General features: G+C 38.0%; 1 protein-coding gene across 1 annotated transcript in view; it reads right to left on the bottom strand.

Annotated features, from left to right (window-relative positions):
- The window catches only part of lobo (coiled-coil domain-containing protein lost boys), an 87,384-nt gene that overhangs the window by 22,288 nt on the left and 50,139 nt on the right, over positions 1-14,957 (bottom strand). Inside the window, exons 9-11 of the mRNA XM_090380482.1 lie at positions 14,693-14,922; positions 7,979-8,194; positions 7,433-7,543 (exon numbers count right to left, since the gene is read on the bottom strand). Coding sequence (XP_090236608.1) covers positions 7,433-7,543; positions 7,979-8,194; positions 14,693-14,922 — 557 coding nt within the window. The remainder of the gene's footprint in view (positions 1-7,432; positions 7,544-7,978; positions 8,195-14,692; positions 14,923-14,957) is intronic.

Consider the following 14,957-nt stretch of genomic DNA (forward strand, 5'->3'; position numbering starts at 1 on the left):
GGACCCAACACTGAGCCCTGAGGGACTCCACTAATAACATCAGTCCACGATGAGCAGTATCCATTGATTACCACTCTCTGTCTTCTCCCCCTCAACCACCCCTTTATCCATAGCAGCAATTTGCCTCCAATGTCACACTGCTCCAATTTGTGTAGCAGTCTTCCATGTGCAACAGTATCAAAAGCCTTTCTAAGATCCAAGTATATAATATCAAAGTTATTCCCTGCATCCAGTTCTTTTGTGACTGCATCATAGTATCCAATCAAGTTGGTCAGGCAAGACTTTCCCTTAACAAAACCATGCTGTGTCTGAGCTATAACTGAAGTCTTGTCTAAATGATCCTGCAGTGCGTCTTTAACCAGTGCCTCCATTAATTTTCCTGGAACAGAAGTCAAGCTCACAGGTCTATAATTACTTGTGTCAGCCTTTGATCCTCCTTTGTGAATTGGGGTCACATTTGCACATTTCCAGTCTATGGGTACCTCCCCTGAGTCCAAGGAAGCTCTCATAATTATGGCTAAGGGTTTGCTTACTTCCTTTGCTGCCTCCTTTAATATAACTGGATAGATCCCATCCACCCCGGGTGCCTTTCTTGTGTTTATCTTCAACAGTTTCTCCTCCACTTTACTCCCAGTTATTTCAAGATTCTGTAACTTACTGCTAGAGTTGAATACACCTCTGGCATTCCCCTCGCTGAATAACTCCTCATGTGTGAATGTCGATGCAAAATATTCATTTAGTTTGTTAGCCACCTGAGCAGGATCATCAACACTTGACCCATCAATATCAAGTGGACCAATCTGATTCATCCCTTTCCTTCTAGAGTTTACATAAGTAAAGAACTCTTTGCTGTTTTTCTTTGCATCCCTTGCCAAAGATTTCTCGTAATCTGCCTTCGCCTGCCTAACCTCCTTTGTAACTTGGTTGCATATCAACTTGTATCTATCATAGGCTTCTGTGTCATGTGTTAATTTGTAAGTATCCCATGCATTTTTCTTCTCTGCCATATGCCTCATTAGTTCATCTGACATCCATTTTGGCCTAAACCTTGAACAATATTTCTTAGTTGGTATGTAAAGCCTAGTAGCTTCCAAGATAAGTTCTTTGAATGCTTCCCATTTTGAATTTGCTGTTGGTAACATCATCAGTTGGTCCCACTGTATAGAATTTAAATACTGTCTCAGTCCATCGTAGTCGCCTTTACGGAAGCAATAACCCTTCCCTTTACCCCTAATGGTAGTTACCTCTTTGAGTAAATCCCATTTCAGCACACTGTGATCACTGCCACCTAGTGGTTCATTTATCTGCAGATTCTTAATGCATGAAGAATCACTGCTGATAATCAAATCAAGAGTATTACTCCCTCTAGTTGCCTCCCGAACATGCTGATGTAGAAAACAATCATCCAATAAATCCACAAAAGCCCTGCTAGTGTGTGAGTATCCAGCCCCCAAATTCCAGTCAATATCTGGGAAATTAAAATCTCCCATTATAAGACACTCTGATTTACTGGCCCACTCTATTTCCCTGTACAGTTCCTTATTATACTCATCAGAGTCATTAGGCCTATAGCACACTCCTACTCTCAATTTTGATCTCCCAATGCTTATGTCACACCAAACTGACTCCACACTGCACTGTCCAGCGATGTCGACTGGCTTCACTTCCTTGGTTTTTATGTGTTTCTTAACTAATAGCATAACACCTCCCCCCTTCCTATCCTGTCTGTCCTTTCTGTAGACGTTGTACTCCCCAAATTGCAGTTCCGCATCCCTTATATCTGTGTGACACCACGTCTCTGATATCCCAACAATATCTGCCTTCGATGTTTTGAGCAATACCTCAAATTCATCAATTTTATTTACTAAACTCCTAGCATTGGTGTACACGCAAGTATACCTGCACCTGTTTCTATTCTTAGCTACCCTAACACAACCCATGTGTTTACTTGTACCACAATGGCTCCCAGCGGTCTCTGAAATACCATGCATCTTGTTTTTCAGGCTTCTGCTCATTCTAATAGAAGCAGTGCAAGAATCTCTTTCACCTCTGCCAGTGGCTACTGTCAATCTATTGGTCTTTGTCTCCCCCCAAGCTAGCAGTTTTCCGACCCACCTAACACTGCCTCGATAGCATCAGCAAATATTCTTGCACCCTTTCTATTTAAGTGTATCCCATCCCTGTAGAAGCAATCTCTCCTGTTAACAAGTACAGTCCAGGCTGAAAAAAATTCTACCCCTTGAGCCTTGCACAATCTTTCCAGGGCCGAATTGATCGACAAGGCTCTCATCATATACTCCCTCCTATCGTGTCTGGGCAGAATTGCAGACACTTTCAAATTCAACCCTAATTCTCGGCTTTTGTTCAACAGTGACCTGTACTTGTTAAGTAATTCTGCCGGTCTCCTACTCTTAATATTATTAGTGCCAACGTGTACAACTATATCACCTTTTGTGCCCTTAAAAGATGATATTCGCTCTACAACGTCATCAACCTTTGCCCCTGGCAGACATACCCTGGTCCTGTTCCACCTATCTTTTTTACAAAGCATGTTCCCCGTTTCCCCGACAATAGAGTCACCAACAACTACTAGTTCCTTCGGGACCAGCGCATTCTGCCTTGGGGGTTGTCTCTGTGTCACGCGATGCCCAAGTGCAAGCTCTGGCGTTGATGTGGGCAGCTGAGAGCTTGATGGGCCCCTCAATTTAGTTTCTTCGAGGGCATCCACCCTGTCCTTCAAGCTCTCATATAGGCCCAAAAGAACGCCGAGTTGTTGCCTGATATTGTTACACTCCTTGCATCGCGCACACACAAAGACATCCCCCTTGGCAGTATCAAGTCCCGTACCCGATTGCTCTGCAAACATCAAGCAAACAGTGCATTTTATAAGGCTGTGAGTCAGAGGACAACTGCCCCCCTCAGTTCTGCTCTGAGCCACAGCAATTCCATTAGCTTGAGCCTTTTGCTTTGCTGCTCTGGTCTGAGTCATTCTGGTCTGAGTCTGGTCTGGTCTAACACTGTATTTAGGAACGTGGATTTCAACCCGGGGCAACCTCGTTTCACTTTTTCAGCTTACAGAAAGGATTGATATATATTTAATCATCAAAACACATAAAATTAAAGAAAATAATTAATTTCAGATTCTCAATGCTAAATGAACCTTTTAAACAAAGTCGCCGTTTTGTCTGTGAGAAAAGGAAATGAGTTGTTAAAAACCTAACTGTTTATTTTACCTTTAAAATAAACTTTTTATCAAACTGATCATTCTCTGTACAAAATAGGACTATTAAACTATTTATACATAATTCTGACTCATCCTGTAGGTTAAAAAAAACCCAAAACAAATATATTACACAAAAATTAAAATTATATTGTGAAATTTAAGATGTATTAAGTTATTGTGAAAACTGAAATACATTAAAAATAAAAATTATTGGGAACACTTAAAAAATTGCTCCAGCAATTAAATATATGAACTCTGAACAATTCATAATATTTCATAATCAATCAACAGTCCTTGAGGTTGTCACAGACATTCTCTCAGATATGCCAGACAAGCTGTACTAGCTACCTGGAAGTCTAAAACGCTGATGGAACTGATATTCGGGTGACACTCAAGTCAAGTGGACCCAATTTCGGCAAAGTCCGGACGGTCTGTGACAGCCAAATCCTCTGCTTACACCTTCACGATGGTGGGACTGTTAGTAATCCTGGGTATAACCTCCATGCGCACAAGTACATGGTGGGTGACCACCCAGGTGTGAACCAACGTAAGCAGGGGTCGAGGTGTGGCACACACACCATATGGAGGAATGTTGCCCCTCTATGTTACCAGGCAGTACTAGGTGGTAGATGACTCTCATCAACCGGTGCAATACCACCACTTTGCTTATTGGAGGCTTGAAGTGGTGGAACCCATGTTTAGTCTCTACAGCTAAGTTCCGGTCAACCCTTCCCTATCTCTTCCATCATGCAGTATGATTGATGACTTTTGAGGTTATGACGAACATTGTGGCGAAATCCAATATTCCTTACCTTTCGAGGATACAGCTCTAAAACGGTGTTCGCAGGCTGGCCGCTGGTTAGTATGCTGGACCGAACCTATTGGTGACTCTCTAGGAGGCTTCCGGATCAGCTAGTGTATAATCTTGCTACCTCTACTCTGCCAGATAGTGACTGGAGGGAGTCCGAGTAGTGTGTATGCAGGGAGCATTGTCGAGGCCACGTTATGTCAAGGATCTGGGTATATTCTTACCATGTGTACGCCATATCCAAAAATTTCATTACTTCATACAGCATGTCCACCTTCCACTTTTCTTACTATTCAAAACACCATGAATTGTTAAACTAATAGAGCAAACTTATCTGCGAAAAGATCTAAACCTCCCAAGCACTTCCTAATTCATTTCACATATATACGTGGTCTCAATTCTAATCTCAATGATGTCCATTTCCACTTGCAGTCTGCCAAATCCCATGTACTTTTTCTGACAGAATCTCAGTTATCGGTTGATTCAACTACTGCTCATCTCAGATGCCCAAATTATTCGCTGTATGATTCCTTTCACCTCAAAGGTGGTACTTGTGCATATGTCCATTCTGATATACCTTGTCAGAGACTTGACAATTTGGAATCTCCTCTCTTTGAGCTTCTCTGGCTTAAAATCTCTCTACCTCATTGTGTCAAATTCATCTATTGTCTCTATCGTTCTCCCAACTCCACAAATCATTGGAGCTCTTTGACTTCCTCTCTTTGCAACTTGACTTTTTCCAGTCCAACTTTTCTAACAGTGAGGTGATTTTAATATTCACAACTCCAGCTGGCTTCCGCTTTCTAGTCATACCGACCCAGTTGGTCGAGATGCTGAGGCGTTTGCAATTACTAATGACCTTGCACAGATTTTTCATTTACCTACAGGAAAACAGGATAATCCTAATCACACAGCCAAAATGCTTGATCTTTTTCTCACAAACAACCCTTCTAAGTACACGGTCGAAGTGAGGGGTCCTTTAGGCAGTTCAGATCACAACTTGGTGATTGTCTCTTCTCCAATGGAACCTTTATTTCATGGCTATTCACAACCTCGTGTTGTTTGGCATTACAAGAATGCAAAATGGGATGACCTGCGAGATTTCTTTTCCTTGGTCGGATGCTGTTTCAAAACTTCTGATGTCATTGTTTGCTCAGATCGTGTCAATGAAATTATTTTTGCAGGAATGCAATCCTTTATCCCACACTCCACTTTAAAATCTTGTCCTTTATCTAAACCTTGGTTTTCCAATAAATGTGCTAAGGCTGTTCAAGAGAAGAGTGTTGTATATCGTAATTGGCTTGTTTCTAATTCTTCAGTTTCATTTTCTGCCTACACCAAAGCTTGCAACAATTGTAAAGCAGTTATTAATCAGTCCAAACTAGAGTTTGAACAGGCTAAGAGTAGAAAACTTGCTTCTTGCCCTAATGGTAGCCGAGCATTCTGGTCTCTTGCCAAAGCTATTGGCCGCAACTTTTGCCCATCTCTGCTTCCACCACTGTCCAAACCAGATGCTTCTGTTTTCACTTCAGCCAAGGATAAAGCTGACCTGCTAGCATCCCATTTTTCTTCCAACTCATGTATTAATGATCTTTGTAAAACACCTCCCACCATTCCCAACATGCTCCATTTAATGCCTCCTGTGGTCTCCCGTCAAAAGGATGTCAGAAGGATTTTGATGAATCTTGATGCTAAGAAAGCTCCAGGTCCCGATGGTATTTCTCCACTTGTTCTCAAAACATGTGCTCCTGAACTTACTCCTATTCTTTGCCGCCTTTTTTCACTTTCTTATTCCAAAGGTGTTTTTCCTTCTGCTTGGAAATTTGCTCATATCCAGCCAGTTCCTAAAAAGGGTAACAAATCCCTCCCATCCAATTATCGTCCCATTGCAATTACTTCTACTCTTTCTAAAGTAATGGAGAAATCAATTAACCGCCAACTCTTAAACTACCTAGAAACCTTCCATCTGATCAACGATCGCCAGTATGGATTCCGTCAGTGTCGATCCACTGGTGATATTCTGGCTTATGTTACCCATTTATGGACTAATTCAATGGAAAGGTTCGGTGAAACACAAGTAGTTGCCCTTGACATCTCAAAGGCTTTCAATTCTGTTTGGCATAAAGGTCTTCTAAACAAGCTTCCATCTTATGGTTTGCCAACTGTTTTTAGTAATTGGTTATCCAGTTTTCTCTCTGATCGCTCACTGAGGGTGATGGTAGATGGCTCTCTGTCTTCTAACTTCTCCACTAATGCCGGTGTCCCCCAAGGTTCAGTTCTTTCCCCCACTCTTTTCCTCTTGTATATCAATGACCTTCTTCCATTGACTGGAAATCCTATCCATAGTTTTGCCGATGATAGCACATTGCATTCAACTTTCCATTTTGAGAAACCTTGTCCAGCTCAATCAGCTTCAAGTTCTCGAAAATCTACTGCCAATTCCTTGAATGCCGATCTTCAGGTAATTCTCCAGTGGGGCAAAGACAACTTAGTTGATTTCAACCCTTCTAAAACTCAATCTTGTCTTATATCTCGCAAAAAGGATTCTTCTGCTCCTATGCTTATCTTTAGTGACACTCCAATTTCTAGGCAAAATGATATATTTCTTTTGGGGATTACCGTGACTCCTAATCTCTCTTGGCACAAGCACATTACAAATATTGCTTCCTCTGCATCTAAAAAAACTTGGTTTTCGCTTTCGCTCTCAGCGTTACTTTCTTCCAAACAGCTGCTCACTCTGTATAAATCACAAATCCGCCCTGCCATGGAATATTGTTCCCACATCTGGGGGGTGCCCCCAAAACCTCTCTCAGGCTTCTTGATTCCATTCAGAAGAGGGCAGTTAGGTTAATTAATGATTCATCTCTAACAGAGTCTCTCCACTCACTTTCTCATAGACGTACTGTTTCTGCTACATGCCTCTTCTACAGATACTTCCACGGGCACTGTTCTTCTGAATTGGCTTCTATAATTCCCGCTCTCTCTTTCAAAACAATCCGAACACATGCCGCCACGAGCCAACATCCATTTACTGTCCAACTTCAAACTCATAGAACCAACTTTTCATCTTCCTCGTTTATTCATTTAACTGCCGTTTTCTGGAACAACCTTCCTTCATATATATTTCCTGAAAATTACAGTCTACAGAAGTTCATGTCCAATGTCAACAAATATCTTCTTTCGTCTTCTCAACCTCCAACCCAAGCACGGTACTAAGTACTATAGGTTCTAATACCTCTTATGTTTGGGATTTACATAAAAAAAAAAAGAAAAAAAGTCATTATATTTTAAATCACATTATATACCTAGAATATGAATTTTATCAATTACATAAGCTTTTGGATTTAACAAATTAATATATTCTAAATACTGAGTATGACTATTTTCTAAATGCAACTAACCTCATCTTCTGAGAGATAAACTTTTCCTATGATTTGTTTTTCTATTTCCAAAAGTTTAACAAGTGTTTGGTATAAAAAGAGCTTCTTATAAGGTTGAGCTTTGTGATCGGCCTTTATTGGAAAAATTAATATTGATTAGTTTTCATATGGAATAAAAAGTAATCAGTTTCATTTACTTGACAATTAACATAATTTAAAATTATGATTTCATATATATATCAATAGCAGTGGTATCCATAACAGAACCATTACTAAATCCTCTACACCAAAAATTTTAGTGTAGAGGATTTAGTATAAAGAATGGTTGGAATTACATGACTCTTTCTATTTTATATGTTAAAATGTTTTTTCCTTTTTTTTTTAAATCACTTGCATCCCTAGAAAATTGACACACTTAATAAAATCTCAACTTCATAAACTTTTTTAAAGTTATAAAATGTGACTAAGTAAAGATTTTGAAACAATCAAAATTATTAGATGTTGAAACTGAAAAATTACTAGGGCATTAAAGTTTTACAGTAAGAACCTGACAAGTGAAAAGCATACCTGGAAACAAGTCCACATATCAGATGTAAAATCAAATTCATTTCCTTTATCTTGATCCTGAGGAGGTTTGGAAAATTCCAGATAGGAAGATGTAATACATTCCTCTCCAGTGTGATACTGAAGTCTGATAAATTCATCAGAAATTCCAAATATCCTCACTTCTACATTTTCATCAGCAGGAATGCTCTTATCCCTAGTAAACTTTTCTAGAATTTTCTATTTAAAGACAAGACATTCTGTAAATAATATTAAGGGCTATAACGAAACATATACATACTCATATAAATATACTTGCATGATGATAAAAAATTACCTTCAAGATGCAGAAATAATTAGGAATATCTATCAATTAGCATAACTGTATGAGGTCAGCATGAATTCAACACTGCTATGTCAGTGCTATACCTGTGAGATGTTAACTCAAAAATAACAATATCATGTTAACTGTCAGGTGAAGCTAAATATCTGTGATTTTCTGTACCTTCATAATATAGACATATTTTTACTTGCTATTGTTTTGAATTTTTATTTATTATTTTATCAGTTAAAGAATGAGTGTACCTAGCAGATATAGCCCAACCATGTTTATTCTGCTTTTAGATTGCAGTAATACTAGTGTGGAAAACTGACTGCTATTGATGCTACAAAGTTTAAAATTGTGTGTCTGTTTCTAGTTAAAGTTATTTATAAAGTTATCCCACCTGATCTAATGATTAATAATGGTTCTAATGGTTGTAAACTTTGTATTTTTGAAAGATTCCTTATGATAAATGCAAAAACCGATAATCACTCAGGTCATGCACCTCACGTCACAGCAAATTTGAAAATGGAAGTGAATGACAATATCTAATATATGCATTTTTCAAAAATTTTTTAATGTGATTTATACATATAATAAGCAGAAATATATGCACATTCGCATTTTAAATCTTGCATGTTTAACAGTTTTTTTTTAAACTGGAAAATGGAAGAAGCCAATAGCTTCATCTTTATATTTAATGCCTATAATATTTTAATTTTTGACAGAATTAATAACTATTTTTTTAAAATAAAATGTGTAACACAATAACTTTTTTAAATATGTAATGTTTTAAATTAAAATCTAAAAAAATGCATAAAATAAGATGCATTTCAGTTATCGCAATCCATTAAGAAATGATGAAATATTGGTGTACTCCAAGCAGAATTCAAAAAACTCAAAACCTTTTCCATAAATTAAAAAGAAAATTTACACCTGCCAGGTGTAGCACCACCACCATATTTGTAACAATTAGGGGTGCCACTACAGTAGGGTTAAAAATTCAGTGGCCATGTTTGATGCTGATATATTATCTGCACGATTCCTATTTAATTACTACGATTAATATTTCTGAACTCCATATACATGAAAAGACCCAATCAGAGACAACAGTCTCCAGTAGTTATATGCCACAGAGAAAGACTGGTAAAATAACTGTATGGTATGTATTAGGGAAGTAAAAATTTTAAAAATTTCAAAACTTAAGCACTCATTTACAACATTCCTACCATTAATATACATCTGCACATTAATGGTAGCAGTGCTGTAATTATACAGTGTGGTGTGTGCTTCAACTGCTTTTCAGATCAACTAATGCTGATTTTGTAGGAATAACTGGAATATGGTATATCAGAGGAGGATCATCTCATTATGGCGAGTCCAGTGTTCGGAAGATAAGGAGAAGTTGGGGCGGAGTTATGCTGCTTATTAAAAGCTGCTTAAAGATGATTCCCAGAGGCTGATCAATTTCAGGCAGATGTTGAACCCATGTGGTGTGAAACAAATAGTGGTAAAGGTATGGATGGGGATGTGTTGGTGGCAAAGCAATTCTGAAAAGCAATAAAAAATTTAACCCCAGGGGCTCACATTTAGTGAGTATGGGTTTGGTACACCCAGGGTCCTGAGCTGGATATGATCATTCTTCTCTTTCTTGGTGATTCCCTTCAACTTCTGACTCTTGTTTTCTCTCTCTCTCTCTCTCTCTCTCTCTCTCTCTCTCTCTCTCTCTCTCTCTCTCTCAGGGTAATTCAGAATTTTTTTTGGCTGGTGCAGCATAAGATGATTCCTCAGGCTTCCTTACACCATATAGCTGATAATAATAATAATAATAAATCTCTTGAGTGGGCAAGTAAGAAACTGCATAACCACGAGCAACTTTAATTTTCCTTTTATAGGTTGGAAATTATGGTCATGCAATACACCATAACAGGAGTATTAAAGGATAGTTTATACTGCTTCTCTAACTCATTAGAGAAAGCACAAGGGGGTTAAATATCCTTGACCATTCGCACTAAAAATTCAAGCAGTATCGAAATTATGACAGTTTGGGAACTGATAGTGACGAGTCATCATAATGACATAAAATGGGTAGTATCCAAAGATATTTTGGTGGTCAAAGAGAAACGTCAGGGCTTTAGCATTAGTAGAGGCATATGATGCAAGAAAGAAAGCTTACACTGATGAGCCAAAACATTATGACCACCTACCTAATATGATGTTGATCCTCCACGTGCAGCCAAAACAGCTTGTACCCAGCGAGGCATGGATGCTACAAGATTTCTAAATGTGTCTTGTGGTATCTGGTACCAACACATAACCAGCAGATGCTTTAACTCCTATAAGGTCTGCAGAGATGCCGCAGATCGGAGCTGCTGTTCCAACACAAACCACAGATGCTCGATGGAATTGATGTCTGGGGAATTTGGAGGCCAGGCAATACCTGGAAGTCTTCCTCATGTTCCGCAAACCAGTCTCGAACAATCCAGGCAGTGTGGCATGGCGCATTATCCTGCTGAAAGACGGCACCACCAGAGGGGAAGACTGTTGCCACGAAAGGGTGTACCTGATCAGCAATGACGTTTAGGTAGGTGGTAGACTTCAGAGTGCTTGGCACATGGATGACTGGACCTAGGGTATCCCAGCAGAACATTTCCCAAAGCATGACACCGCTGCCACCAGCTTGTTTTCGTCCCATGGTGCATCCAGGCGCCATCACTTTCCCAAGTAAACGACACACGAGTACCCGGCTGTTCACATGGTGCAAGAGGAAACATGATTCATCGGACCAGACGACCTTCTTCCAATCACTCAAGGTCCAGTTTCGATGCTTGCATGCCCACTGTAGGCACTGTTGCCAGTGAACTGTGGTTAGCATGGGCACTCGGAGCAGCCTGTGGCTATGCAGTCCCACTTTCAGCAGGGTTCGATGTACTGTGTGTTGTGACACATTACTCCCGTCACTAGCATTCCAAGTTGCACCACAGTTGCCCTTCTGTTGCCACGTACCATCCAGGAGAGCCTTCACCCACCTCGAGCATTGATGAGCCGTTGCTGTCCAACACCACGCCAGCGATTCATGGGTTCCAACTCCTCGGACCACTTTCGGTAGTTACTAACCATGGTTGACTACGAGCACCCCACCAGGTATGCCGTTTCAGATATGCTCTGACGCAGTCATCTGGCCATTGCAATTTGGCCTTTGTCAAACTCACTTAAGTCCACTGCCTTTCCCATCTAAAGAACAAGAGTAACACTGATTAACAGAGTTCAGGGCGCCTCTGTAGCCAGGTGGGCAGGAGCAGCAGTGCGTAGCACACACACTTCTTGATTAGACCAGGGTTCGAGCCCGTGACCACCAAATACGGAGGATGCGGAAAGGTCAGGGAATGACCACCGCATATCCCCGGAGCAATATGGCCTTAGTTGCTAATGCTCCTAAAAACCAAATAACAACAACAACGGAGTTCAGTATCAGGTGTTTTTTATATCATGTCCCGACCTGCACATGTGCTGTAGTTCACCTGCAGTTGCTTCAATTTGCATAACGACTTGCTGATCATAATGTTTTGGCTCATTGGTGTATGCAGCATCAGCCAAAAAAAAAAAAAAAAAAACTCTTCCCATTTTATCCATCCATTCACTCCAAAAGTTTGTCCAGCTCTTCCTTGAACTTATAGTAGTAGCAATAGTAGTAATAGTAATCGTGGCATGTGATGCAAGATAGCAAGCGTATAAGCTTATGTAGCATCAGCCAAAAAAAAAAAAATTCACACAACCATTCCCTCTAAATGTTTGTCCAGTTCCTCCTTAAATTTATTTAACCTATCAACTTCCACAACGACAGATGGAAGTTTGTTCCAGTAATCAACCACCCACTGACTAAAGGCAAATTTCTGCACATCTATTCTACAACTGTGTTTCCACAGTTTGAATTTATGCCCCCTCAGGTGCATAATCTGAGCAGTGGACTCGGAAATATTTCTTGAGCTCTATTAACTAGAATTATTATTATTCAATACTAATGGATTATGGGAAGTGTTTAAGGGATTTATTCTGGAGATCATAAACACATTCATTCCACTTGAAAAGTACTACAAAAGAAAGATGCCAAAATGCATCTGCAAAGCTTCTTCAATACATCTTCAAAATCATTTTCATGCTGCCATCTATTAAATTGTGTCTACTATTAACTGGAAACACAGATAAGAGATGGCAGCACAAACTTGAAATGGCCTTGGAATGGCCAAAAACACAGATTAACATAGGTACTCCCCAGAGCCTTAAACATGAAATCTGTAGTTTAATATGTTCGCCCCTGAAAGGGTTAAGGAGCATTTGATTGAGGTTTAAAATGTTCTGCTAAGAGATATTAAAATGAATAAGACATTGTGATAGTATTAAATATTGATACAGTCAAGGGACATAAATTCAAACTAAGGGAGAAGAATTATAGACTGGATTGTAGGAAGTTTTTTGTTATTCATGAATTATTAATCATTGGAATAAATTGCCTGCGTGGGTAGTTTTCGGTAGTTTTATTTATAATTCATAAACCGAAAGCTTAGAGAAATTCATTGGCCCATTGAATCAGTACTTGAGGAAAATGAAAGTTTTTTTTTTTTTTTTTTTTTTTGGTGTGCAGAAAAAAAAAAAGCTGGCTTCTTTGTATCATATGGCCAATACTATTACCAATATTATAGCATTATTATTAAAAATTATTAATGGGGCTGCTATTACAATTTTCCGCAATGAAGAAACTTTGAATATAAATGAGCTGTTAAACAGCTTTTTATCACTAAAAGATAAATAGTTAAATTCATATGACTAAAACTTTAGCTCTTTGCAAAATAAAGTGCCAAAAAAAAAAAAAAAAAAAAATTAAAAATTCTCAAAGTAGGTGTTGATCTCTTAAATAGAAAATCACAATGAGTGTATCAGTGTACTTAATGCTTCACCACAAATAAACAATTCCATAAGAGAAGTATAACTGCTATTTATTTATAATGTAGTGTCATGGCCCATGCAACTGTTTCAAAAGGTCTTTGATAGCTGGCGATGCAACCAATAAATACAGTGGAAGTTAGTCCGCAAGATGCCAGAATTCAATTAAATGAGCTAATCAGCAGCTTTGTCCCACTAAAAGGCTGAATAATTAAATTCATTTATTTATAAATGTTTATTTCATTTACAAATAGTAATAATTCATGAATTATAACAAAAAAATGAGGAAAAATCAAAAATATTTATGTGCAGAGAACATTTCATTTCTACATATCTGCCATATTGCCCAATCAGTACATGGCAACAAACAAAATCCAGTGCTTCAGCTATAATATACTGATAGTCTATGTAATACATAAGGAAAAAGAAATAATAACTGCCAAATTTCTATTGGTCTGATTTTAATAAAATTTGGGAAGGCTTGACAAATTGTTCTAAAAGAGCCAAATATAAAATTTCACGAAAATCCATCTATTGAGAGTCAAGTTATTAAATGTGGATGGATTTGTCCATTTTTTTACATGGGCAGAAATAATTACTACCAGATTTCCACTGATCTGCTTTTAATTAAAATGAGATGACTTGACAAATCTTTCTGAAAGAAAAGAGCAAAAGATAACATTTTATGAAAATCCATCTGCTATGAGCTGGGGAATTATGTTATGGAATGATGGACAAACATGGTGAAGACAACAGGCACTTTACAAATACATGTTAATGTGCCTAAAAAAAAGAAACAAAGACCTGAGAGCATGCTTTGATTTCATCTCCCCTTCCCCAAGCCATTTTCATTTAGAAACTTTTTGGGAGTTAACTAAGACCTCATGTCTACATTATTACATTTTTATGAACTGTTCATATATTAGTATTTATGCAATATACAACTGTTGTAAATTACAGTGCTTGTTTAAAAATATATTAATTTCAGAGTATCACAGAGGAGAGTCAGAAATGTTAGGGTCATATTGAAACACAAATGACATTATCAGAACTTTATGGACACTTCATTTAGGATACAAGGAAAATAGCTATTTCATAGAATATAAATACGATTGTTTACGGCACAAAAACTTAAATAACAGTTCCTTTTCATTCTACGCATGCAGAAGAAACAGTAATTCAGGAAACAGTTTTAAAACAATTATTTAAAAACTGCATCCAGAACAATTTTAAAATAAACTTTGACATATTACCCTTAATAATCAGCTTCGACACAATATATCCTCAACAATCTTTGATAATCCTTAACAATCTTAACAAGCTTACACATAATACCCTTAATAATCAGCTTTGACATGTAATGCTTAATATTATTATGAATATTAGGAAATATATTATAATAAGAAAGTTACAATATGAAATTAATTTGAAATTTTAAAACAGAAAAAAAAAAAAAATTCACTGAAAACTCTTACTAAGATTGGCCGATGTGCAGGTTGTTCAGAATTTTCTTCTGAAACCAAGTCTTTTTTAACATCATATTCTGTATGTCTTAAAATAAGACGATCTCTTCTTTCAACATAATCGTCTATCAGTACAGTCAATCCAGTAATTCTTGTTAAAAGACCATCAGCTCTTGCATAAGAATAAAATTCCATTGTTTGTTCTGACTCTAGGGATAGTTTTTCAGCCCTGTGTTTATGCTCTGAAAATTCACATACAAAAAACTAAGTAAATAAA

Source organism: Mastigoproctus giganteus, chromosome 8 (genome assembly GCF_048544385.1).
Source record: "Mastigoproctus giganteus isolate SK-2022 chromosome 8, ASM4854438v1, whole genome shotgun sequence".
Lineage (NCBI taxonomy): Eukaryota > Metazoa > Arthropoda > Arachnida > Uropygi > Thelyphonidae > Mastigoproctus > Mastigoproctus giganteus.